The sequence below is a fragment of the Tachypleus tridentatus genome, chromosome 6 (genome assembly GCF_004210375.1).
Source record: "Tachypleus tridentatus isolate NWPU-2018 chromosome 6, ASM421037v1, whole genome shotgun sequence".
NCBI lineage: Eukaryota > Metazoa > Arthropoda > Merostomata > Xiphosura > Limulidae > Tachypleus > Tachypleus tridentatus.
The window spans coordinates 162632898-162659941 of NC_134830.1; the positions used below are offsets into that span (position 1 = coordinate 162632898).

At 35.0% G+C, this 27044-nt stretch overlaps 1 protein-coding gene across 3 annotated transcripts in view; it reads left to right on the plus strand.

Moving 5' to 3' along the window:
* LOC143254324 (lipoma-preferred partner homolog) overlaps nucleotides 1–27044 on the plus strand; it is a 63387-nt gene that overhangs the window by 24796 nt on the left and 11547 nt on the right. For 2 of the 3 annotated variants that reach the window (XM_076509308.1, XM_076509307.1), the window contains exon 2: nucleotides 24013–24145. In XM_076509308.1, the coding sequence (XP_076365423.1) occupies nucleotides 24076–24145 (70 nt within the window). In that variant the 5' untranslated portion in view covers nucleotides 24013–24075. Of the gene's footprint in view, nucleotides 1–24012; nucleotides 24147–27044 lie in introns of those variants that run through there. The other variant, XM_076509305.1, reaches the window with a different exon arrangement.

Genomic DNA, 27044 nt, shown 5'->3' on the forward strand with positions numbered 1-27044 from the left:
CTGGTGTGGTGACTGGTAACGGAGTAAGTCATGGTGGTAAACTGTCGATGATTACCGCAAGACCAGTGAAATAACTGGTGTGGTGACTGGTAACGGAGTAAGTCATGGTGGTAAACTGTCGATGATTACCGCCAAGACCAGTGAAATAACTGGTGTGGTGACTGGTAACGGAGTAAGTCATGGTGGTAAACTGTCGATGATTACCGGCAAGACCAGTGAAATAACTGGTGTGGTGACTGGTAACGGAGTAAGTCATGGTGGTAAACTGTCGATGATTACCGCCAAGACCAGTGAAATAACTGGTGTGGTGACTGTCGAGTGTCATGGTGGTAAACGATGATTACCGCAAGACCAGTGAAATAACTGGTGTGGTGTGTAAGTCATGGTGTCGATGATTACCGCCAAGACCAGTGAGTAAGTCATGGTGGTACCAGTGAAATAACTGTCATGGTGGTAAACTGTCGATGATTACCGGCAAGACCAGTGAAATAACTGGTGTGGTGACTGGTAACGGAGTAAGTCATGGTGGTAAACTGTCGATGATTACCGGCAAGACCAGTGAAATAACTGGTGTGGTGACTGGTAACGGAGTAAGTCATGGTGGTGAAACCAGTGTAACTGGTGTGGTGACTGAGTAAGTCATGGTGGTAAACTGTCGATAATTACCGGCAAGACCAGTGAAATAACTGGTGTGGTGACTGGTAACGGAGTAAGTCATGGTGGTAAACTGTCGATAATTAGTCATGGTGGCAAGACCAGTGAAATAACTGGTGTGGTGACTGGTAACGGAGTAAGTCATGGTGGTAAACTGTCGATGATTACCGCCAAGACCAGTGAAATAACTGGTGTGGTGACTGGTAACGGAGTAAGTCATGGTGGTAAACTGTCGATAATTACTGTTGATGATTACCGCAAGACCAGTGAAATAACTGGTGTGGTGACTGGTAACGGAGTAAGTCATGGTGGTAAACTGTCGATGATTACCGACAAGACCAGTGAAATAACTGGTGTGGTGACTGGTAACGGAGTAAGTCATGGTGGTAAACTGTCGATGATTACCGCAAGACCAGTGAAATAACTGGTGTGGTGACTGGTAACGGAGTAAGTCATGGTGGTAAACTGTCGATGATTACCGGCAAGACCAGTGAAATAACTGGTGTGGTTGGTTCTGGCATCTTGAACAACATGATGGCAGAAGAAGCTCAGCATATCTTGCTGGCTTGGCATCCAAACAAGGAATGTCTGGTTTGGCTTTTGAAATTCGCACATAGCTACACGAGGGCTATCTAGACTAGCCATCTCTAATTTAGCAAATGTATGTGATAATGTACAGATTGCAAGTTATATCTCTCTATTTGACAAGAAAGTCAGTCTTGATGGTCATTTCTGTCAAACATATAAATTGTGCAGTCACTGTACATGTCTTTTAAATCAGTATTAAGTATTACAAGGTATTATAATAAATGTGAATGGAAATAACACAGGAGGTTACACCATACATCTTCCAGATGACAGTATTGTTGTAAAACTATTTCAAACATTGGCTGATCATTTAATTTTGTGCACTGAAAATATATTTTTGTCAAAAACCATATTTTTAGAGACTGTATATGTGCACCATTAAATGTCTTGCTAAACAGCCTATTCTGGCACCAGAAAGTCCTTTTAGTAACAGTATTTTCTAATAAGTATCTTACTATGATTTTTACTGAAAATAGCTAACTTAATCTAAAAAAAATGTCATTGTTTTGCTTTCTACTGCTGTGCAGAATGATGTTTAGTCATTTTGGTGACTTTTAAAACATTCGTTTTTAGTTACATTCCCTCAATAAATCATAAACCATCTGTAACAGAAGAAAAGGAAGTAAAAAATGTAATGTTACTAGTGGATAGGTTACAATTACCTTTTGTTTTTGTCACAGAAAAGACTGGAGTACTGGTGTGCCAAAGCTATGCCTGTTGAAGAAAATTGTATCCAGTTTTATTCTCAATCCTGTATTTAAAATTATTTTTTAAGGAACCTTGTATTTCTGATATTGTTGCTCTGGTCTCAAAACAAACATTCAAACCTGTGCCAAATATGGATATTTTGTTCCTCCTATTGAATAATTCTGGCATGGTAAAATTTCTTCACTGCTACACCATCACTATAATATTAAGGTTTCCAAACTATAGAATGATGAATATCTTTTCAGTAATGCAATTTATGCACACCCGTGCACACGCATATGTATGTTAGTTTGTTATAACTCAAAAAACGTTGCACTAATTGATAAGATCCCAGGGTACAATCTGTAATGTGGGATTATAAAAGGTACCCTAGGTTTTGGATGTAACTGAATAAGTAGGACCCACATTGCAGTGGGGATACACCATCTATCATTCTTAACCTCCATTCATCAGTCTTGCATAAGAAATAAAAGAGTAGCAATAGATATAGAAATAGAAATTAGGAGAGCAAGATGTGGGTGCTCAGCCCATAACACCCCACATCTATATCACCCTTCACTGCCTCAGACAGTGGTGGGAAGGTGACTGTTCTCCAAAGTAAGGAAAAAAAAAATAATTGAAAAATAAGAAACTAAGGTACTACCACTTTGGGGTAAGTAAGCTGAAAATTTACTTCCTGAAGTTAACATTCCACCCCTCATTATGGAAGAAAGGCATGAATTAGTAGCCCAGTAAACAAATTAAACTAGTATAGCACTCACCCACCACCCATTTATTATGTCTACTGTGACTGTCATGCTCTAAACAAGCCTTTATATGCAGCAAGGTATACATCCGCATAAAGTAGTGCCAAGTTGTTAAATGCTCTTATTCATAACTAAAAATAGTTATTAGAAAATTTTAGTACATTTCTCTAATTTTTATTTCTTTATATTGATGTAATACATTCTTATATTTGTTACAGAATAGTTTAATAATTTTATTTAAGGTTTCTTTATGAAATCCATTAACTATTAATTCTTGTATCAGTATTTCAGCATTAATGGTAAAATATTGTAATTTATTGCAAATTTTACAGTATATATGTACACTTACATACACACACATAGGAGGCCAAAAGTAGGTATGCCGTACATATACTGAATCTTTGGAGTTGCACGTGCTGAACCACAGAAGCTTGATGAACAGATAGTCTTGTGTCAGAAAGTTTGCAGAAGTTTGGCAGGCAAACTCTAGGATTGTGTGAACAGCAATGGGTTTCAATTTGAATGCTTTCAAGATGTCGTGTGTAAAATGCTATTAAATACATTATCGGTTATCAACAGGATACCTTAATTTTAACTTAACTGATAATGTACTTAAAGTAATTATCAACTGTATGCCTATTTTTGGGCCACCCTGTTTATATAATTAATTTCTGATCTACCATAAATATGTCTTGGTTTTTATATAAGTTTTATATCTTGATAAAAAAAAAAATCCTTTGATTTGGCCCAGTCATTACTTGCTGGTCAAGAGCTAAGCATAATATTCACCAAAATTACCCTAACCAGGAGGAATAGGGGAGAAATAAAACATACATTAGGCCTTAAAATGTTTTCTTTCATTAGTAATTAATAAATTAACAGTAGATTACCCAGTTTGTTTATTCATTTCACTGTATTTACACCAGACTTTTATTCTTTGTTCTACTTCAATAATTTGCTTATTAATCACTGTTGGAGCTAGATATAAAATAGACAAAACATGTACAGTGTGCAAAATGCTCTTTGCAATGTTGCAGCAGTACTGATAACTTGGTTTTAAATTGAAAAGTGCTTCAACTGGCAATGTGTAAAAGACAGTACCAGTTTATTATTATTTTTGCTTTTGTTCCTAACCAGTCTTTTTTTCGCCCAGAACAGTTTTGTGACAGATTACATCGTGAAACTTGAAATGCAGATGTACCGCACGGAATTCCTAGCTTTAAGAACAGTTATTTTAATATTGTATTTTTACAAGGTCTCTGTTGTACTATTTTTGTTTTAAGACTATAAGAGCATCATTTGCTTTACTTTTTAGGAAGTTGTAATGTTGATTTCACATCTGCTTCCACTCAATCTGATCACAGCTATTAAAATGTGGTGACTCAAAGAACTACTGTCTAGTAACTCTGACATTCACTGTTGTGTAGCCAGTGGTGTAGTAATAATTGCTCACTTGTGATCAGGTTTAGCCTGTTTTCTTTATTTACACTTTTTTTTTGCATGTTTTTCAGAATAAAGTCGGTTTATAATCATGATTCTCATAACAGAATGAAAATATATATTCATAATGTGTTTAGTCTCCTTTCTTTTCTTCAACCCTCTTGGGCAACGTATTTAGTTTTTGTTCTTTTTACAAAAAGAATCTCATTACGCTGATACCTCAGTTTAAAACCTGTAATATTTATTTGCATTAAGAGGTAGAGGTGGATGGTCAACTCGATTAGTCAATTACCTATGAACACTTGATTAAACCCATTATTATTGCATAAAATAATAAATTAATTGGAGTTACAATTAAGTTCATTAATGTCATGAAAATTATCAACTAACCAGTATTACCATTTTTGATTACTCACATTACTAAAATCCACTAATCACCTATCTTGAATGAGAGGATTCAACAATACAGAAGGAATGTCCTGAGCATGTTAAGTTTATCCTCGTATGTCTTATTTATTCTTCAAAAAAGTGATGATGGTGTACTGTTTAAAATGGAATATAGTGAAATTTGAAACAGTATTTGTTTGATAAATGAGTTTCTTGTATTGTCCAATCCATTTAATTAAGAATACCATTTGTTTAGTAAACTTTGAGCTGTGTAGCATGTATTATCAATCAGTGATGATGTTAAGTACAGTGTATGTGCAAGCTACATCAGTTCTGGATGTTACAAGTGATATAAAAATATGTGAACATACATCTAATGAAAAACAAACAGAAATATATGCAAAGGTGATAAAAAAAAAAAAACTCAGGTTTTTGGAAAGAAATAACAAATAAACCTGGATGTTTTATTTTTTTTCTTGGTGACATTTAGGGCCAGAAATAAACCTGTTTGTTAATGACACACAACTAATCTGTATATGTTTATCAGGTACTGGTCCTGCTTTTTGGCTTTTTTCTTTCCCTCCATCTTCAATGCATACAAATGTGCAATATTTCAATAAATTATTGTTACAAACTAAGCATTTAAGGGTATTTAAGATGATATAATGTCTACAATTTTCCAAGATGTATAGCCTAATTTTACAGATTAATTATAGTGAACAATTAAGGGTAATTATAGTTAATAACATTGAAAATTTTCCATTTAATTTAAACTTAATGAGTTGATGTATACTACTGCCAGCCAAGTGTGCTTAGTGCAGGTCTTGACGAATATTTTCAGAACTAGGATCCAACTCAAAAACCCAAGACCCAGGCGTGCCTAATCTAAATTCACTACTGTTTGACCAGAAAATGGGAGCTACGTACACTTGTTTAGTTTCACATTAAAGAGTGCATGCTAATGATCACACAATATCCATAGTATTCCTTGAACTAACTAACTCCCTTTGATCCTGTGTAAATCTAAACATGCTCACTAATTGGTTGAGTTGAGGGAAAAAAGAAAAACAAAATGGTTCAAAATTAGTAATGTTCTGGGCAACAACAGCACTTCATTTCTGGAAAAACCTGAAGGAGAAGTTCTGAATCCACAATTAAAATCATAGGATCAAAGTTCAACTTAAAACTCAAGAAATGTGAATTTATTCTTGACTTCCAAAAGTCTAGAACTGTTCTAGATTCAGGCTCTATTTAGCACAGCTCTATTCACAATTAAAAGAGGAGAAAATAATTGGCACCATGATGAAATTGCTAACTGTCATGGCAACTTGCTGTTCAAGATTTGTCGAGGCCTGACTTAGTGAAAGCTTAAGATAAAAATACCTTTTTCTGACCGTTATTGAAAGGTTACTAATAGGATGTTGCCCATTTTAAATGTATACAACTAGATACCACTTTCTGTTGGCTTTAAATAGAGAAGAGTTAGTTATACATATAGTGAATTGTATTTGGACACGTTTATGATGAGTTTTAAAGGTGTGTGTGTGTGTGTATATAGTTTGAATGGAAGTATATTTGAATCTTTGAATACTTGTTTTATTTTGATTTGTATATTTATGTTGTGATGTTTAAATGTTAAAAGAATGAATTAATCAAAAACAAAAATCTTGCTTATGTTAATGAAACAGGTTTTAATTTTTTTTTTAATTATACTGCAACAAAAATTATTAGGGAGAGAATTTTAAAAAATATTTTTAACTTCCAAATGTTTTTCTTTAATCATCTAATTGCTCACAGAAGTGAATGTGTATCTTATTTATGTACACATGTATAAAAAAAAAATCAAATGTATATTTGAATTCATGTAATCACACTAGGTTAAAAAATGTCTTGGTTATATCTTGTTAACCACAGGAAGTATTTTTTGATGTCAGATATGCCTGGATTGGTGGTATTTTAACGTCTTTTTTGTATTATATGTCCCCTGGTACAGCAGTAGGTCTACGGATTTACAACACTAAAATCAGGGGTTCAGTTCCGTTCGATAGACTCAGCAGATAGCTCAAAGTGGCTTTGCTATAAACCAAACACACACTTTATATTGTATACTGTAGTACATTCAAGTGGTGAAGGGTTTGGGTTATCCTTCAGTTATGTTTTGGTACTTGATGTTACATGTTTATGATGTATAGATCGATATATTTATTATATGAATATATTGTATTCACTATAAAAGCTGTTTCACATTAATATGCAACATGAATTCTGACAAAAGATTTATTTTGTTTCTCTATATAATATGTTAATGTTATTTAAATGTTGTCCTATAAATACTGTGACCATTTTTTTCATTTACTGTTATACCTTATTTTAATGCCAGCATAACACTTTTAGTTATAAATTAATTTTAAAAAATATTCTACTTTTTTCATTATTATTCTTCCACATTATGCAAATTTATTTAAGTTCAGACTGTACAGATATCTAACTAATTTTATTTCTTAAAATTTCTCTTTCTAACACAGTTAATATAATGGTATTCAAAGGGCATTATAGTAAAATAGCATGGTACTAAAAACAATCATAGCAACTACCAAGAAACCTTTGGGAGGATTTTATTATTATTACTACAAAGAAAACTTAGTTTGATGTTCATCAAAAACACTTAAAATATTATAATAAACATTTTATGCAAAGAAGAACAAAAAACTGTAATGTGGTAAAAATGTTACTATTTCTTTCCTTTGCCTTTGAGGTAAAAATAGAAAAGCCACAGTTATTTGTGTGTGGAATTAACACAGTAAAATACAGATTTGTAAATTCTCTCTCTTTTACACTTGGATGTAATGTATTAATTGTTTTGCATAATAGAGGTTTAAAAACTATAAAATTCAACCCAAGGATACAATATTTCATCATAAAAAAGACATGTTATTGAGAAAATTTTTAATGTAAGCGTATAATTTGACCATAAAAAGTTGCATAGTCAAAAGATGGTGCCACGAACTTGCAACTCAACATGAATATAACATGGTGACATGAACTCAGTGTGAATATATTGTAAGTTAACATTTGAAAACTACACCTACCAGGTAGTAAGTGTAGAAAGCAAATTCTGTATGCAATATTTATAATGTGGTGCGTGCATAATATGTAATGATTAAGTGGTCTACAAAATAATAATTTCAGAAAATGCAGTTCAACTTTTATATTATCTAAGTGATGTAATAAAGCTATAGTATGTTAAGTTGTAAAAATGTATTTTTTCAATGCAAGTTAAAACTGCTACAATTTTGAGAACACTGTTGTATTAAATGAAATGATCAAATATTATGATTAACAGCAAAGATACAATTTGATCAGGACCATCAGTGTGTTTCTCTACCTTAGTGTTAATTTTTAATCTATGATAAAATGTTGAAATCATAGTTAGGCTAGTGGTTTAGGCCTTGTGCAGCTGGACCATTTGAAATTCTAGCAGTAGGTAAATTGTTAATCAAACATTTTATAGAACTGAGAATAACGTATTAACTGGTAGTATGGGACTTATCAGTGGTTAAAAATATGATAACTGTGGTAATGTTTTCTAAAGATTTTATTTAAATGTACTGAACGGATTCCTAATTGAGAGTGACTTTTAATATCAGTAAATCATCTTCAAATAAGCTTTTGTTTTCAGGTTTGAAAAAATTCATTTCTTACCAAATATCCCTCCTAAAGAAAGTAAAATTGTTACTTCTTACATGGGATTGAAATTACTATTTTTACACTGGATAATTACTCCTAGGAGAATAAACTTCTCTATTTCAAAAATAACTTGGGCCAAATAATTCATCTCAAAAAAAGTGAAAACCTGCTTTTTATTTCATCCAAGCTTCAAAAAAGGTTAAGTGATAGTTTTCAATCTGAGTAAAAAAAAAACACTGCAAAAAACATGAAAATTGTTCTTAAAAAACAGCTGAGTAATAAAAGGTAAATCTTTTATACCATATCTGAATTTGGAATGTTTTTTTCATTAACATTTGCTCCTGGGAGTTCATTTAAAATTTAATCTAAAAAAATTATACATATATGTGAATTTTAACTGAAAAATATTGACTTGTAATTTTTAAGTGCCAATATCTTTTACATTAAAAATATATTAAAATATTATATAAGTGTTACACATAATATTGCATTGTACATTTTCATAACAAAAATGGCTCAAGTTAAAAGTCTGAATGAATCCTAAAGCACAGTGCTTCTTGGTGTATTTATAATTTTTTTAAAATTTTCATATTTATGCTGTATAAACTTTGTTTCAGAGTATTTTGATGTATTGTTGAAATGTATTGCTAATTTTTGTTATAACTGTCCTGAAACCCTCCATATATTATAAGTTGTCTAAATTTATGTTTATGTCACAGTCTGTTACTGTTATATCAAGCACCCATTGTTGATAGAATTGTTCTGATAAAGACATCCATTCTGCAGTTGTACACATGTGTATTTGTTGATCTTCCATGGAGAATTTTCCCATTTGTCCACGTTCTAGTATTAATGTAGAATTATGAATACATATAGGTACAGTATATGAGTTATTGTTCTTAAAATTCACTACCAGGTTTTTGTGATAATGACAAAAGCTTTCAGTCGTTGTGTGCGCCAAGTTATGTGTTATGATGAAAGAAAAGATTAATTATATATAATATATGAATATATATTGTTATACATGTATTGTTAAGGTGCCTGTTGCTCTTTCAGCATGTTTTAAATTCACATTAAATACAGTGCACTTCTGTGCATTTTTTTTTCCATAGTGTTCTGAAATATATGTGAAGTTTTAATTTCACAACTTTTTTGAAGATATTTAACTGCAATTATGAGTGCTTCTGTCACATATTGTATGTTGTTTTTATGTTAAACTTTTTAAACGTGGGAAAGGTTCTCACTTTTGAAGTGAAAATATACATTATTACTTTTTAAAAACAATGTTTTGGTTTTGTTATGTAAGCCAAAGTGGCTATGAGGAGTTTTTTGGTTATTTGATTACGCACATTGTAACAGGAAATGCAAGCCTAACTAGTCATAAAGTTTAATGAAATTGTATCACATTTTTGAAACTTACCTTTGAGGACTAAATATTGATTTTTTTAGTTATTTTATGGATCATTATAGAAAAGAATAAACTAGTTTTAAAAATGCTTAAGTTTTCTGTCATAAATGTATACCTGTACTTTTCATTATCAGCTCAGTGATATTTTAGTAAATTGTTTCGGTAATAAACAAGAAATATATTAAAGCTGGGCATTTATTTGTAATTTGATAACCAGTTAATTAATTTTCTCATTAATTGAGTACTATAATGGTGGTGCTTCATTCATAATACATACAGACTAAAAAAAAAGTTTAAAGTTCGTAATGCATGCAGTTTCGTTCTTTGGGTCAGTAGTTCAAAAACACAAAAGTTGGTGCCAGGTGATGCCAGCCAATTGCCTTCTCTCTTAGCCAGCAATTCATTCAACAGCATAAAAAATAAACCATTGGTGGCAAATGTTGTCAGAAAGTGGCCTTTTTTTTAGATGGGAGGAAGATTCTACCAGCTAGTTTATCATCATCTTATCAACAATTCACCAACAGAAACAGTTGATGATGGGCAAACAAGAACAACAAACTTTGTTGGCAGCTGGTGCTACTAGTTAGTTTCCTATTTGCTGGCAAAGAGTTTATTAACAAGAACAGCAACAAAAATGATTGACAGCAGTTGCTACTAGTAGTTTGCCTTCCTTCTAATCACCAGTTGAAAATTAGTAACAGTGACAGAGTTGTTTTATCGTGAAAAGCCCAGCATGGCCAGGTGGGTTAAGGTGTGTGACTCGTAATCTGAGGGTCATGGGTTCGCATCCCAGTCGCACCAAACATGCTCATCCTTTCAGCCGTGGGGGCATTATAATGTTATGGTCAATCCCACTATTCATTGGTAAAAGGGGAGATCAAGAGTTGATGGTGGGTGGTGATGACTAGCTGCCTTGTCTCTAGTCTTACACTGCGAAATTAGGAACGGCTAGCACAGATAGCCCTTGAGTAGCTTTGTACAAAATTCAAAACAAACAAACAAATTATCGTAAAAAAGATAGGGTGAGCAAATATAATGGAAATATATTTGAATACTTGGATAGTTAAAATAATAAAAAAGAGCAGTAATCAGAAACCCTAACTGTGATTAGTTGATTACTTTTGTGATTTAATTGTAATTTTTATTAATGAACTGTTGGACTAATCTAAAATAGTATTAAGTAGAAACACTAATTTTGATCAATTAGTTCAATCGTATTTGACTAATTTATTAGTTTTTGCCCTAAATCAATGTAATCACCCAGTTCTACTTCATACACGTAATTAAAAGAGAGTTGTTGAAGAAACAAGGATAAAATCTCATTTACAAAAAACTAAAATGCATGAGCTGTAACACTGAGTATACATCATCTGTGCATTTCAAAAATAAATCGAGAGCTGTATGCAGAATAAAACTAAACCTTACAACCAAAACACATTCTATTTCAAACTATCTAATATGAATTTGTCTATATAGAGGGAGCTTATAAATATACAAGATTATATCTCAACTTTTATGCATCATACAAACGTTTCTTTTTTTATCACCAAGTGCTTTAATAATTATTATTCTAATAAAAGGGCCCCTTTTGTGAGTGTATGTGTGACTGCCATGACTCCAAGAGGAGAGAACCTAAACCTTTCCACCGATACTAAATAGACCCTAAGGTGTATTATTACTTATACACATGTATGTGCTTCCTTTTGTAAGGTATGCAAGTAATGCATTTAGAAAAAAATTTGTGTACGTGTAAAACATACATGTTCCCCATAGGGAGGAGGGGGGTAACACAGTGAAGTAAGTTTGTTGCTTTAATAAAGGTTTAAGAAATCGTATTAAGGATAAATATAATAAATCAAAAAATTTTAAATTATTGAAAATAATAAAAGCTTGGAGGACTATTGGAAATAAAGAGAACTATTTGAAAAGAAAGTTAAAGGGACATAAACTGCATGAAAGAGGGTTGGCTGAAAAAGTTAAGTATTTCTTTAGGCATATGATGGGTAAGCAAAATGTTAGGATGGGGATTGGGTCTCGTAAAACTAATAGTGGGGAGCTGACCTCGGAAGATTATGAGATGACAAACTTATTAAATTATATGTTATCAGTCTCATGAAGGAAAATACCTGGTATTATGCCTCAAAGATGCTGCAGTCTTATAAATAATTTAAAGCATTGGGCCAATATGTAGCAGATGATGTTTAATTATCTAAAATGTAAGGTGATGGTTGTAGGTTTTCACAGTTCATATTATAATTCAGTGATGTCGAGAAAACTCACTTGTAGAGAAATATATATGTAAAAATGGCTCGTTTGGGTTGAGAAAATTTTTTCGTAGAGGAGCGAACAACGTTTTGACCTTTTACATAAAAAAATTTCTCAACCCAAACGAGCCGTTTTTGTATATATAGTTCATATTATTGTTACAATTTGAATAGGAATACATTAAAAAATGTGGTTGAAGGAAAAAATCGTGGTGTTGTGATAGAAAAATCAATTGAAGTCAAACAGCTTATTGTAGCTAACAATTCGGCTAATAAGATTTTGGGTAGCATATATAGAAAAACTGAATACAAGACAATGGGCATTATTGTTTTCTTTATAGATAACTTGTAAGGCTTTAATTAAAGTATTGTGTTCAATTTATGCTCCATTCCTCAAGAAAGGCATTGAATTGCTGAAGAGGGTTCAAAGAAAAGACACTAGGGTTATACCTGGGATGATGAGATTGTCCTATATGGAGAAACTAAATTCTCTAAACTTGTTTTTGCTGGAGAGGAGAAGGTTTAGAGTTATAAGGTTATTGGGGTTATTTATGGTATTAATAAAATAGATTCATCGATTTTCTTGTGTATTTATCAGTGAAAACAATAGGACAAGGGATCATAAATTCTATTTTTGGCAGCATAGTGGTTGTCTGCAGTTTAGACAGTATTACTTTTCAAACAAGATGGCTGGCTTTTGAAATATGCAGCCTTCAAGAGCCCACAAATGTTACATCTCGTTACCGTAAGAAAAGAGAAAATAAAACATATCGTGCCTCGCACTTTGAAGCTATAGCCGAGTTATAAGAGTGACTTCAAACCATACTCTTTGATTGGAATAATCCAAGAGTTGGTGGTAGGTACTGTTGACTAACTGCCTTCACCGTAATCTATCGGTATAAAGTTAGGGGTGCTTATAGCCTAGGGCTGGCGAAACTTTCTTAACGTAAGAGTTATTGTTTTTGTTTTGAATTAAGTACAAAGCTACACAATGAGCTATCTGTGCTCTGCCCACCACGGATATAGAAACCCGAATTTTAGCGTTGATAGTCCGCTGAGCCACTGGGGGGCTAACGTAAGAGCCACATACGATAAACTTCAGATACTTGAGAGCCGCAAGACACGAATAAATATTACACACACATTTTTATTGTTATATGTACATTTTGTCACATAAGTTTTATATAAATATTAAATACATGTACGTAATAATATTTATTCATGTATATAGTTTTTAAACTGTTAATTTGTATTGATTTCAATAATCATAAAGTACAAATATATATAAAATGTTTTCAAAATCCTGACTGATTATTGTTTTAACTATATTGAGCATATTTAACACAGTAATGAACAACGAAAACATCCAAGAAAAATATGCAAATTTGCATTTCATTAGCATTAAATGAGACAACCGAAAATAAAAATAAAAGTGGTAAAAACAGATATTTTAATTATATTTATTTGTCTTAGTAACTATCTGGTCAAAACATGGAGGAAAATATGTAAAACAATAAAATTAGAGATATTGATACTATTATCAGGCTATTTACTACTAGTAGAAGTCTTGCGAGTTTCCATTTTGGTTGTGGGTCATTGAAATTTCGGCTGATATGTTGCTAAGGCTGAACGAATTAGCTCCGTCAAATGTTGATTTGTAAGGATTGCATGTTGCTTCAATTTCACAAACTTTATTACAGAATGCAGTGATTCACAGCAGTATGTTGTGCTGAAAATTGAGATGAGTCGCACACTGGTTTTTTTCAGTACAGGATATGTTATTTCTGGAATTTGCTTCCAGAACTTAATTGTAGGATGGGATTTATGGATCATCTTTAGACCCAGGCCCTCCTGTAGTTCTGTTAGTTCCATTTCCACAGGAAATGATTCTGTAATCAGAGGTTCGAGAATTGGACAACCATCATTGATCACATCAACCATGAATGGATTTACAAGAAAGGTGAAGCAGGGATTCAGCTTCTGCAAGTCCTCAAACCTATCTAGGAAACTATCAAGCAGCCCTGTTTTCCCATCATTGCAGGTGCTCCATCTGTTGCAACACTGACGGGTTTATCCAGTGGAATATCAGCATTTGTTAAGGCTCTGTCAAGCGCATTTTTCATGTCAACACCACAAGTTGTTTCTTTTAGTGCCATTTAGTCCACCTCTTCTTTCACAGTTACATCAGGGGATACATAGCGAACAACTACTGCAAGTTGTGGGTTGTCTTGTATATCTGTAGATTCGTCAAGGGCTAAGCTGAATGCAAGGGAATTCTTTAAATCGTTTTGCATTTTGTTTGCAACATTAGCACTGACTTGGAAGATACGTCTCTCTGTAGTATGGGTTGAAGCTGGTGTTTGTACTATTATTGCATTTTGTGTTATTTGGATCTAACACTGCAACAACTTCAGCTATATTCTTCTTAACAAATTCACCATCAGAATATGGACGTTTGGCACGAGCAATATTCCTTGATATAACAAAACTAGCTTCAGTCCGAACGTTGTCAACAGTGCCTGCTGGCTATTTAGTGATGATTTTAACACAGTTAACTTGTTTCTCCGTAATTCTGATTTAGGTGGACGATCAGACGAAAAGATTTTTTGTGATTTGTTTCATAGTGGCATTTAAAGCAACTGGTTTTGTAATGACTTGAGTAACACATTGCAGATAAGACACAAAGGTTTACCTCCTTTAATGGTGAATGCAAAATTTTCCTCCGACTCTGGCTTAAAATTTCTGTTTTCATCTTCATACTTTCGCTTCTTACAATTTGATAGCACCATCTTCCTTCACAAAAATTTCATAGACACTTCTAAAAATTTAAAGTGAAAAGAAACAGTAAGCTCCAATACACGCAACGCAACCAAACTCGACAGCGTCCAGTATCACACTAACACTCTGCTAATTTCACTACCCGCAACACAACCACACGCGCCACAATCACGCGATCGCAAGCCACGCCCACTAAAACTAGCATTGTCGGCGCCGACTTGTACGATTACTGATTCTCCAGCACAATTCCTCTGTAATCCTTGTTAATCCGAAATTTCTTTAATCTCTGAATCAAATCTCGCATTAAAATTAGAATATAAATTCTCAAATATATTTACTCACCATGAACATTAAACTTACGTTTTAATCCAGTGGACTCTCAGTCTACACCCGGTAAATAATTGCAAAGCTTGAAAAATTTTTATTTGCTTTTTATATTAATTGTTATGGAAAAAGGAGCTTGGCCAACATATTTTCGCGAGCTGCATGTGGCTCGCGAGCCACGGTTTGGCCACCCCTGTTGTAACCGTTCTGTAGTTTTACGCAAATGACAAGTGATGCTACGTAGTTAAGTGACGAAAAAAAGGTATTAATCACCGTGTAAAGCAGTTTTTTAGTCAACAAACATACTACGAATAATAATGGAGTACAGAGCTGCACTGTTCGTTAAACACGCGTGTTTAGGGACCAGAGGTACTCGATTATTGGTGCTCGAACTGTGAATCCGAGTTTTCCAAGTTTATGACCCATTGCTTCAAAAGCAATCGATCTATCCTCTAATATTATTGTATGGCATACAAGCTGATCAATATTTATTAATTATTTTATTCTTTATTCATTTTACAAAGTTACAGCCATGTAGGATAAGTAGCCAAAAACATACACACACACACACACGTAAAAATGTTTAGATAATCATTAATCCAAAGGTAGAAGAATATTTGGAAAAATAATTTGAAACCTTTAATTTGAATAACCTGAAATTAGTGTTAGTCTAAATGTTAGGTTTATTCGACTTAAAATAACAGGAGTCAAGTAGTAAAAGTACTTTGAACTTAGACCCCATTCACTTCTTGAGGCAGAAAAGTATGTCGTTCTGACATATAGAGTAAGGGTTTTCTATAGAAGGAATTAATAGTTTGGTTTAGGGTTAATAGTACTGATATCTTTGACAATAGAGGATATGGTAGACTTAAACCTGGTAAACGGTGAAAATATCACGTTCTCCAAATTTGTTTAGAACAGTTGCACGATAAAGAAGTCCCAGTACGAACCTTAAAATCCGTTTTTGTAACATCCAGTATTTGTACTCCATACTCTTAAACATTGTAAGTCATTTGTCTATTAAAGATGGAGTAACAAATCTCATAAACCACCCGTTCATGAAATATTTTCTTACATCTCCGTATGATATAAATAGTTCTCTCAAGTTTCATTGAAATCATTAAAACTTGTTCATTCCATCTAAGGTGTCTTTGAACAATCACCTCAACGTTCTTTAGTGAGTCATCAAAAATCACATCCTCGTTTATCGGTTCGTTAGATGTGGTCATATATTGTTATTAACTATTATTTAAAGCCAGGCAATTGTCAATAAACCAAGCTTTAAAAAGCATCAATACCTTGTTCCCAATTCTAAAACATTCTGTAAGATTATGTGGCCCAATAATAATAATGCTGTTGGCATAGAAATAACAAATTCCACTTGGACATCGCGTGAGTAAATCTTTCGTATAGGTGCTAAATGATAGTCTTGAGGAAGTCCACACTGAAAACTACTGAGAAATTATGAAACTTTCCTCTTGGCGATAAGTAAAATAAGCTAATTCAAAAATAAAAATTAAGTGTTTAAGGCAATGATTTTGTAAGGTAAATAATTGTTTTTCAATAAGTGTTGAAGTAAGATAGTGTGCAAACTTTCATTTTCAGTTTTTTTGTATTTCGTTAATTTGACTAATTATTAAAGAACAGCGGTGGCGATATTACTCGCTTAATCTAACAGATCATTTGACAGATATGTATATATTTATTTACATATAGAACATGGAACCATCACAAACATAAATCAGTTTGATCCGGGGCCACACGAAACATATCTCTGTACATGTAGGCCAGAGCTGAAGAGATATGCACGTTAACAGCGTATTACATTAATGGAAATATAAGTTTTTAACCTTTTAAGCCACAGAACGTCAACACAAGGCATGATGACGTCATCCTTGTGCAGTAATTGTAAAATATATATTTATGTAGGTAAAGGTTTGATCATATTGAGGTTGATATAAGAAACTCCAATACCGAATTCTGCCTCAGGCCTCAAGATATTAGAAAGGATGGAGATGAATGAGAAATTCTGTTTATGAATTCTGGGCAAATCCGGGAATGGAGTTTGAAGGATAAATTTAGTAAAAGTGTTATGTTGTTGTTTTGAATTAAGCACAAAGCTGCACAATGGGCTATATGTGCTCTGCCCACCACGGGCATCGAAACCCGGTTTTTAGCGTTGATAGTCCGCAGACATACCGCTGAGCCACTGGGGGGCAAAAGTGTTATAAGAGATTTGTTTTGCTTCCTTAAATTTGTAAGATTTGTTTGTTTGTTTGTTTGTTCAAAATTAAGCACAAAGCTACACAATGGGCTATCTGTGCTCAAGAACACGTTACAGTCTTTCTTCACGCTGAATAAAGAATCAAACAGTAATTCGTACAATTACTAAACGTATATTTTGGAGGAAATGTTATGCTTTGAGCCTTGGGGTTTCAAACAAGGCTGTCTAGCCCACGTGTTTTGTATGGTGCCATTCTGGGTGAAAACACCAAGCATCTCCACGGCTAACTTAGCTTCAAAGTGTCTACGCGTTACTACCTGTGTGCTGGTTGTACATTCCACTGGCAGGTTAGTCTTTGAAATTTTTTTTTTATTATTTGTTGTCGACACAGAATTTCAGCAGTCTTTCTTGTATATTTGTTGTACTTCCAAAAGAAAGCATGTCTGGCATGGCCAGGTGGTTAAGGCACTCAATTCGTAATCCGAGGGTTGCGGGTTCGAATCCCCGTAACACCAAACATGCTCGTCCTTTCAGCCATGAGGGCGTTATAATGTAACAGTCAATCTCACTATTCGTTGATAAAAAGTAGCCCAAGAGTTGGCGGTGAATGGTAATGACTAGCTGCCTTCCCTCTAGGCTTACACTGCTAAATTAGGGACGGCTAACGCAGATAGCCCTCGTGTAGCTTTGCGCGAAATTCAAAACAAACAAGTGCCAAAGTTGACTGCTTCCTATGAAACCTAACGTGTCTCATTTATCGAGGAAGAAAGATGACAGGAACGTTATTTGTTCAAGAGGCAAAGAAAGCTGGTTTCTGGTAGGCCCCCCAACCTCAGCTGTGACATAATTAGCGTTTTTCTGACAGAAATTTTCTGTGACCTCTTTCTGACCTTGACAATGAAGTAAAAAGTTGCTCAACTTGCTACACTTAATGTTTCTCAGATGAGGTTTTAGTGACAGTCATCTACCGGTGGGAGAGCGGTAAGCTTTCGGACTTAAAACGCCAAAATCAAGGTTTCGATTCTCCTCGGTAGACACAGTAGAACATCTGAAATGGGGAAAAAAAATTGATATGATTTTAGCTCTTGATTTTAGGCTTTCTGATTATTCAAATAACCGAACTAATTCACCTTTTTTTTACTTTATATCATTACTGCACAAAATAATTCGATCTATCCAAGCAAGTAATTAATAATTATAATTTGAAATATTTTTTTCTTTTTCTTAACATCAGCGAATGAATTGTAAATGTACAATGGGACATTGATTCCGTTGTTTCTTTGTCTGTAGCGAAGTGCCAGTTTGTACAATGGGTTACCTATGCTATGCCCACTGCCGGTATCGAAATCAGGCATTTTAGAGGTGTGAACCCTCAGACTTACGACTGAACCACATCGGTTCATTGAACTCTATTTTAAGAATATCATTATAACGGTGTCGAAAAAAGAAAACTTTACTGTCAGACAAGTTGGCAGACAGTAAATGTATTACATCAGTTCAACAAAAATATGACGGAAAGCACGGAACGTTCTAATCTAATTTATAAGTTCCAAGTATAAATATATATGTTCAGAAATAAATGAATATACTGCTAGTACATACAAATAATATAATTAACTGAATGAAATAATTTATTCAAGCAAAGAGGAATAATACTTTCGTGCTTGGCGCCAGTTACTTATTAAAAAATAAAAGCAACATGCTAATCGAATGGATACGTTGAATAGGGTTAACTATTTTTTGTTACAATGTAACAGCAGTGATTGTACGTGTTTCATATCTTCTTAATTCTGGCGTCAAAAATTGCACAATATTTATGAACAGGTTTAATGTTTTCCCTGTTTTTAATTAGAAGTGTTATATGTGGAAAAAAAAAAACAGTTTCTAATCAAGTATAGTTTGATCTCTTATTCACTTTCATTACCAAGAGCTTTTCTATACCCTCAAAGTCCTCTCGGTGTCTCAGCGGTAAGTTTGACTTTCACTAAAAACCGGTTTTCGATACCCACGGTGGATTAAGCAAAAAATAATCCCTCGGAGAAAAAGTTTGTTCTTGAATTTTGCGCAAAGCTATCTGCGCTAGCCATCAATAATTTATCATTGTAAGACTAGAAGGAAAGCAGCTAGTCACCACCACCCACCGCCAACTCTTGGGCTACTCTTTTACCAACGAATAGTGGGATTGACCGTTACTTTATAACGCACCCACGGCTGGTAGGACGGGGATTCGAACCCGCGACCTTCAGATTACGAGTCGAATGCTTTAACTAGGTGGCCAAAATGTTTGTGACGAGGCTTGTTTGATTTTTAAACTTAGAATTAACGACCTCTTCATATAACATTAACTAGCGGTGGATTATATATATATTGTTTCTTATTAAATAAGTTTATGTTTTTGTCTGTTACAACGCTCTGTATATGAGGAAAATACCCCTCCCCTAACAAAAAAAAAATCAATCGCTTTGTATATAAATGACGTAGTATAGCCCCCACCATTAATCAGAAGGAGTAACAACGATACTGACGGTGTTTTGGTTTTGTTTTCGCATTTATCATTCGTATGTTATTATACATTCCTTAGCCAACTAAGTCACGAGCTTGTTTGTTTTGTTTGTTTTTGAATTTCGCACAAAGCTACTCGAGGGCTATCTGTGCTAGCCGTCCCTAATTTAGCAGTGTAAGACTAGAGGGAAGACAGCTAGTCATCACCACCCACCACCGACTCTTGGGCTACTCTTTTACCAACGAATAGTGGGATTGATCGTAACATTATAACGCTCCCACGGCTGAAAGGGCGAGCATGTTTGGCGCGACGGGGATTCGAACCCGCGACCCTCAGATTACGAGTCGCACGCCTTAACACGCTTGGCCATGCCGGGCCTTGGTCACGAGCTCCGAGCGAGTTAGAAAAGCAAGTTTAAAAAACCAGTGACACCCACGGACTCCCATCTCTGATTTTAGAGTTAGTTGCAAAACGTCTAATTTGGTTACCTGTCCCCAAGCACTGTGCATCTGAAAAGATGTTGGAATAAGGAATATAAATATAGGTAGTTGTGACACAAAATGGCTTCGGTAATGAACTAGTTAAAGATTAGTCAGACATGAATTAAAGGGCTTTTTTCCCTATCACATCATTCAGAATGTTGCACTGTATGTGTAAGTCACTGAATATTTTACTTTGACAGTGTTGTATATCCAGTAACGAATTAAGACACCCCGGGACAGTGAATAATATGGGCCCCCTGCATGCATATTATTTTTCTCGAACAAGACAAACGTCATTTGGTCTGTAGATGTATGTATATTTTTATACAATTTTCTTTAAAGTTATTGTATATTTTAAATTACTAACCCTACTTTAACAAGGTGAATCTTGGTCCAAAAGGTCTTTATTTATATCCGTACAAAATTTAAAATTTCAGATTTAAAAAAAAAAAATTACAAACTGTTTGCTTTCTAATAATTCTTCATTTTTCAACTACATTTTTTTACATATATTATCCTAGTCTCAAAGTTTTTAGATCCCCATTTGCTTCGGGGCCCCTGGACGACAGCCCCATCTTGCCCCCTTCCCTTTAAACCCTTCGTTGTGTTTACCCTTTTACAGAATTAAAGTATTTCCGTTATGTTACCGTTTCTGTATTTATAAGATACAACTACCTAGATGTGGTGTAGCCTAGTTCTATGAACTGGCAAGATGAGTTTGAATTCGTACAACACCACAAAATATTATTCGGACTTTAGTTGTGTGTGAGTTATAAAAACGACAGTCAGTCCCTTAGCTTGGGTAATAGGGTATTGCTGACTGCTCTGCTCAGTAGTAGGGATGGTTGCATACAGCCTCAGTAGCTTTGCCTGATCACAAGTACTAAATTAATTAACATTTTCTGACTACGTCATGACCCACGTATAAAATGAACGAAAATAAACAACCACATATTGAATCATTATAACTGGCATATCTTTATTTAATAAAATACGCTGTTGCATAAAAAAAGAAGGGACGCATATTATGAAAGTAACAAATTAAACAAACGCACCTACAATATATTCGTGCATATCAGTTCACAAATCTTGTCTCGCTAAAAGGAAATGCACAAACTTTCGAATCTATCATAACTCAAAATACTTTTAGAAACATAGTGATAAGAAGCCTATGATAACAGCTTTGTCATAATTATATAGCTGTTAGGTGTGGCTACAATATTTATATTAACTGCCTACTCATTCGCTACTGCATCTTTCACGCACCAAAAACTGATAGCCTTACTTTGCAGCCCACGAATATATTCTAGACACACTTTTAACCCACGCATAAATGGACCGATATGTGATCTTAATCACGAATTCTCCTAGACGAACGTATTAGTCACTTTGAAACTTTCGTGTAACATGGTGAAATACTTTTTTTTTTTTTACTATTTATTTGAATATATTTGCTACCTCTGAGAAAACTAGTTCGTAAAAACATCGGTCTGAGAATGAGAATTTGTTTGTTTTGAATTTCGCGCAGAGCTACACGAGGGCTATCTGCGCTAGCCATTTCTAATTTAGAAGTGTAAGGCAAGATGAAGGACAGCTAGTCATTGCCACCAACCGCAAGTTCTTGGGCTACTCTGTTATCAACGAATAACATAATAACGCCCACGCGGTTGAAAGGACGAGCATGTTTGGTGGAACGGGAATTCGAACCCGCGACCCTCAAATAACGAGTCGAACTCCCTAACCACTCGGCCATGCCGGGCCTGAAAATCAGAAAAGTCCCAAATATGCACTTGGACCGAACTCACAATTTTGGTCTAGGTTTTCACAAACTGTTTACTGTGTGTATATCACACCTCTGTATTAAACAAACGGTTGGAGTGAACTCATTATATGTGTATAGGTTTTCACAGACAGTTTACCGTGTGTGTATTACACATCACCCACAAGCACGTGGCTTTGGAATATCTGGAGCAGTTAAACTGAACTCTCGCATCGTAAGTGCCAGATCAATGTGTTTATTTGTTTAGAAGCAAAGCCGCATTGTACACGGTGGGGAACTGAACCCCTGATTCTAAGATGCAAGTCTCTTAAAGTACCATTATTCCACTGGGGAACTTTCAATTGTAATTCGTTTTTGTTTATTTAGTTATCAGGCAGCTCAAAAATAAGTCGCCAGTAGTAACATTTAAAACTGCACTCACTATAGAAACATTTCTAAAAATACATTTTCGAACTTCTTGTTTATATAGTTATATATACACTATTAGAAACAGGTAGTATACGTATCACTTAAATAAATGTGTTGCTCTCCAGTGACAGAGCAACATGCCTGCGGACTCACACTGCTAAAACCCGGGTTTCGATACCCGTAAGGAACAGAGCACAGATAGACCACTGTGTATCTTCGTGCTTAATTTAAAACACACCAGGCCCGGTATGGCCAGGTGAATTAAGGCGTTCGACTCGTAATCTGAGGGTTGCGGGTTCGAATCCCCGTCGCACTAAACATGCTTGCCCTTTCAGCCATAGGGGCGTAATAATGTTACGGTCAATCTCACTATTCGTTAGTAAAAGAGTAGCCCAAGGGTTGACGGTGGGTATTGATGACCAGCTGCCTTCTCCCTAATCTTACACTACTAAATTAGGGACGGCTAGCGCAGACAGCCTTTGTGTAACTTTACGCGAAATTCCAAAACAAACAAAACACACCAGCAATTAAACACGTCGTTGTGATTCACGTATTAGAATATGAAGTTAACCATGTTTCTCTGTACCTGTTTGTTTAGCCCTCTGTTTTAAAACCTATTTCGCTTTTTAAGACTTGTGACACAAGCAAGTAGATGAAATCATGTCGCTTCTTAAAGCTATTGTGTAAACTGGATACCTTAATTAATGTCCAAAACCATATTTCTATGTACTCTGGATTTATCGCAATAGGGACTCGATAGTTATTTTAAAGAGTTGTGAAAGCTGGTTAATAGATGTGCTTGTATATCAAGAAATGTTCCTCCAACCCGCTAGGACAGCGGTAACGCTACGGATTTACAACGCTAAAAGCTAGGGATGATTCCTCTGGGTAGACACGGCAGATAGTTCGATGTGATTTTGCTGTAATAAAAAAAAAAAAACACAAACATTAAGAAATTTATTATTGTACAAAATTTACTCAGACATTGTGTCGGTTCGTGAAAATATGTACATATTTGTACGCTAAACACAAACGGAAAAATAAAGGGAAAAGACGAAAGAGTATTCGATTTTTCTCTGTTACGTCATACCCTTTTCGTTGTGGTTTACGAGAAAAATTGAGCATAATTTATATAAACATAATTAAAAGCACCCATAGCTATAGATATTAAAAATATAGGTGTCTATAGATGTTCGCATCTAGCATCATTGAATGCGTGATGTGATATCCCTCCTGTATGTGTGTAGGTAAGCCTAATCAGCGGTATAAACGTGGGTTGGAACACGAAACCCACACCCAGTTCTATGTGAGGACACACGTGCTTTTTAGCGCGGTTGCTAGAAGCGAAATCATAACATACTTTATTATTTGGATAGCGAAACGATTTACAGCTGTTACATGTTTTAAATATTAGAACAACGTTTCGAGGCTGATACTATTAAATTTTAGGTTTGTTTTGTTATTGATTTTGGCACGTGTATGAATCTGTGTGACAGCTGCTGTTTGTTTATCCAGACTATAGCGTGTACTTTTATTAACTGAGGAGCTCAGATGCTCTTATTCGCGAATTTTTTTTAAGTGTTTTACTTCTGAACGAAGTAAATTACAAGTGTATTCAATATTGTTTCCAGTGTGTAACTTCGACCAACTCAAGTACAGTAGGCGTACACTACTTCGTTTGAAACAGAATTGCTATGGCAACCTTGTCCGGGAACATTGAGAGATGGAAACGGAAGAAAACTGAAGTTCAACACAAATTATCTGGTAAGTAAAATACGAACAACAATGGACAACCTGGTTTGTAAAGGCTGTTATTGCAAACCTATCGTTCCCCAGTAGTACAGCGGTATGTTTGCGGACTTACGACGCTAGAAACCGGGTTTCGATAACCGTGGTGGGAAAACAACAGGCAGCCCAATGTGTACTTTTTATCTTAATTCTAAACAAGCAAAACGCACCTACCGTTGAAAAGAGAAAGAAAAAAAAACATCTTAAATTCATATTTAAAGTGCTGGCCGTCACTAGTATCTGCAGTAACTTATACCATAAGTTAACCACCCTGTTAGAAAACAAAGACATCTTAAACGGAGTCTAGACTATCCGTTTCAAACCTTAAACTTGAGTCCTCTCGGGTTAATTTCTTCAGAATGCAAAACAAAGGAATCATAGATCTTGATCTAATCAATATTCAGATAATATTGTAAGCATAGGTAAAAATCATCTCATATCTTTTTTTCTCGAGAGAAAAGAACAAAGAATCTTAATCGTACCTCTTTAAGATAATTTTTCCATTCTCAGGATTATCTTGGTATTCCGTCTCAGACTGTTTCCAGTAAGTCAATATTATTCTTAGCTACGTACGCCAAGTCTGTACACAGTGTACCAAGTTAACCTATTGACTGCCAAGTATTTCAGCTGCTACAATACAACTCTAATGCTTCTTCATTTTGTATCTTTTTTCATGACGTCATTTTGGATCGAAAGTGAAACAATTTGTAAGTAGGTCAAATACATTTTTGGTGCTGATATCTAGCGTTGAAGTTAGGTATTATTGAAAACGAATTAACTCGTCCGTGGCACTGTGTTACCGATCGGCTTGGACGGTAACAAGCCATCGAGAAGCTTTGCGCAAAATTTAACAAACTAACGAAAAGGAAAAAGACATCATTGCAACTGTTCTCAACAGTGAATTATGGGAAAGAAAGAGCCAAAAATAAGCATGATGAAAAATATGCTGACATACAGTCATGCTGCCTGATTTTGTTTGTTTGAATTTCGCACAAAGCTACTCGAGGGCTATCTGTGCTAGCCGTCCCTAATTTAGCAGTGTAAGACTAGAGGGAAGGCAGCTAGTCATCACCACCCACCGTCAACTCTTGGGCTACTCTTTTACCAACGAATAGTGGGATTAGCCATCACATTATAACGCTCCCAACAGCTGAAAGGGCAAGCATGTTTGGCGCGATGGGGATGTGAACCCGCGACCCTCAGGTTACGAGTCACACACCTTAACCCACCTGGCCACACCTTAACCCACCTTAACCCACTTGGCCATACCGGGCCTGATGCCTGATATCAGATGTCCTTCTAAAAAGGTATAGAGATTCTGTAAACAAAATACAGTCAAAACAGTATTCAGAAGTCATAGTGCAATACCATCGCAATAAATACATTAGAGAAGGAAAACATCAATTATAACATACTAGCTGAATTAGGAATCTGATACATTAGAAAGAAAGAAAACGGTCAGTAGAAATTAATATTCAAGTGCATATTATACGTACAAGACTGATAACATACAATTATTAAGGCTTCTTAGTTGCTAATGCACCATCAAAGATTCTTGGATAGATTTATCTGATGCCGTTCGTCTCCTATTCAGGTAGCCTTTCCTAATTTAGCAGTAAAAAGTAGAGGGTAGGTGGTTAATCAACACCACCTAGTGCCAACTATTTTATCAACGAATAGTGGGATTCACCGTAACTCATAACGCCCCCATGGCTGAAAAAGCCTACCATGTTCTGCGACTGGGAATCAAACCTGCGACTCGCAGATAATGAATTGAGCGCCCTAACAACCAGATGGTGTCAAACCCAACCTGGAATAGAAACCAACAAAACCCGGGTACCCCTCTTAAAAGCACTTAAAAAGTTAGTTGATGTAAGTTCTAATGGACGAAGAACCTAGTCAAACGGAAGATAAATTAGACTGTCTATTTCACAGAGAATGGTATTAACTGAAAAGCTAATGAAGGTTCATTTATTTATATAATATATGTACGAGTGTGTGCTTCATAACTAAGGCTCACATTTGAGTGATCTTACTAACCATGATAACAACTGGTCACCGCAGCCTTATCGTAAGTACAGTAACTTGGAAAAGTATTTACTTCCCTGAAAGTTTCCACATTTTGTTGCCATCTAAGATTGCAATTATAAAACTTTCAAATGTGACTTTAAATTTAGTATCTACAAAATCTACTCCAAACTGAGAAAGCGAGAAAAACAAAACGAAAAAACACGCTAATATGATGTAAGTTAGATTTTCAAAGCGAATTAGAATATTCTCAATTACATAAGTATTCAGCCTCTTTCCTACGGCAACCTTAGGCCTCTCAGTATGAGAAGTCCATTAGAAAGAAGTGGAACGTGCTTCATAGCACATATTCAGTACCTTGATCAGGCCGTCCTTCCAAACCAAGGAGGAAACTGGTTAGGTTGTTTTTGTTTTTTGAATTTCGCACAAAACTACTCGAGGGCTATCTGCGCTAGCCGTCCCTAATTTATTGGTGTAAGACTAGAGGGAAGGCAGCTAGTCATCACCACCCACCGCCAACTTGTTAGTTCCTATGTCAGAAGTGGGATACTGGTTAGGGATGCCACTATGAAACTAACTCGGTGGACTCAGCAGGTAGTCCGATGTGGCTTTGCTATGAGAAAACACACGCATAAAACCAATAGTGACTTTAAAAGATTTGCAGGTGTAAGTCAGTGTTCATACATCAAAAATAAACCAGCCCTTACACAAAGTAGATCCACACAGCGAGTGGCAAGAAAGAAGCCATGACTGAGAAAAAATAATTTTAGGTCTCGTATGAAGTTTGTGGACAAGTATGCAAATAATACTGCAGACACGTGACAGAAGGTTTTGTGGTCAGACAACA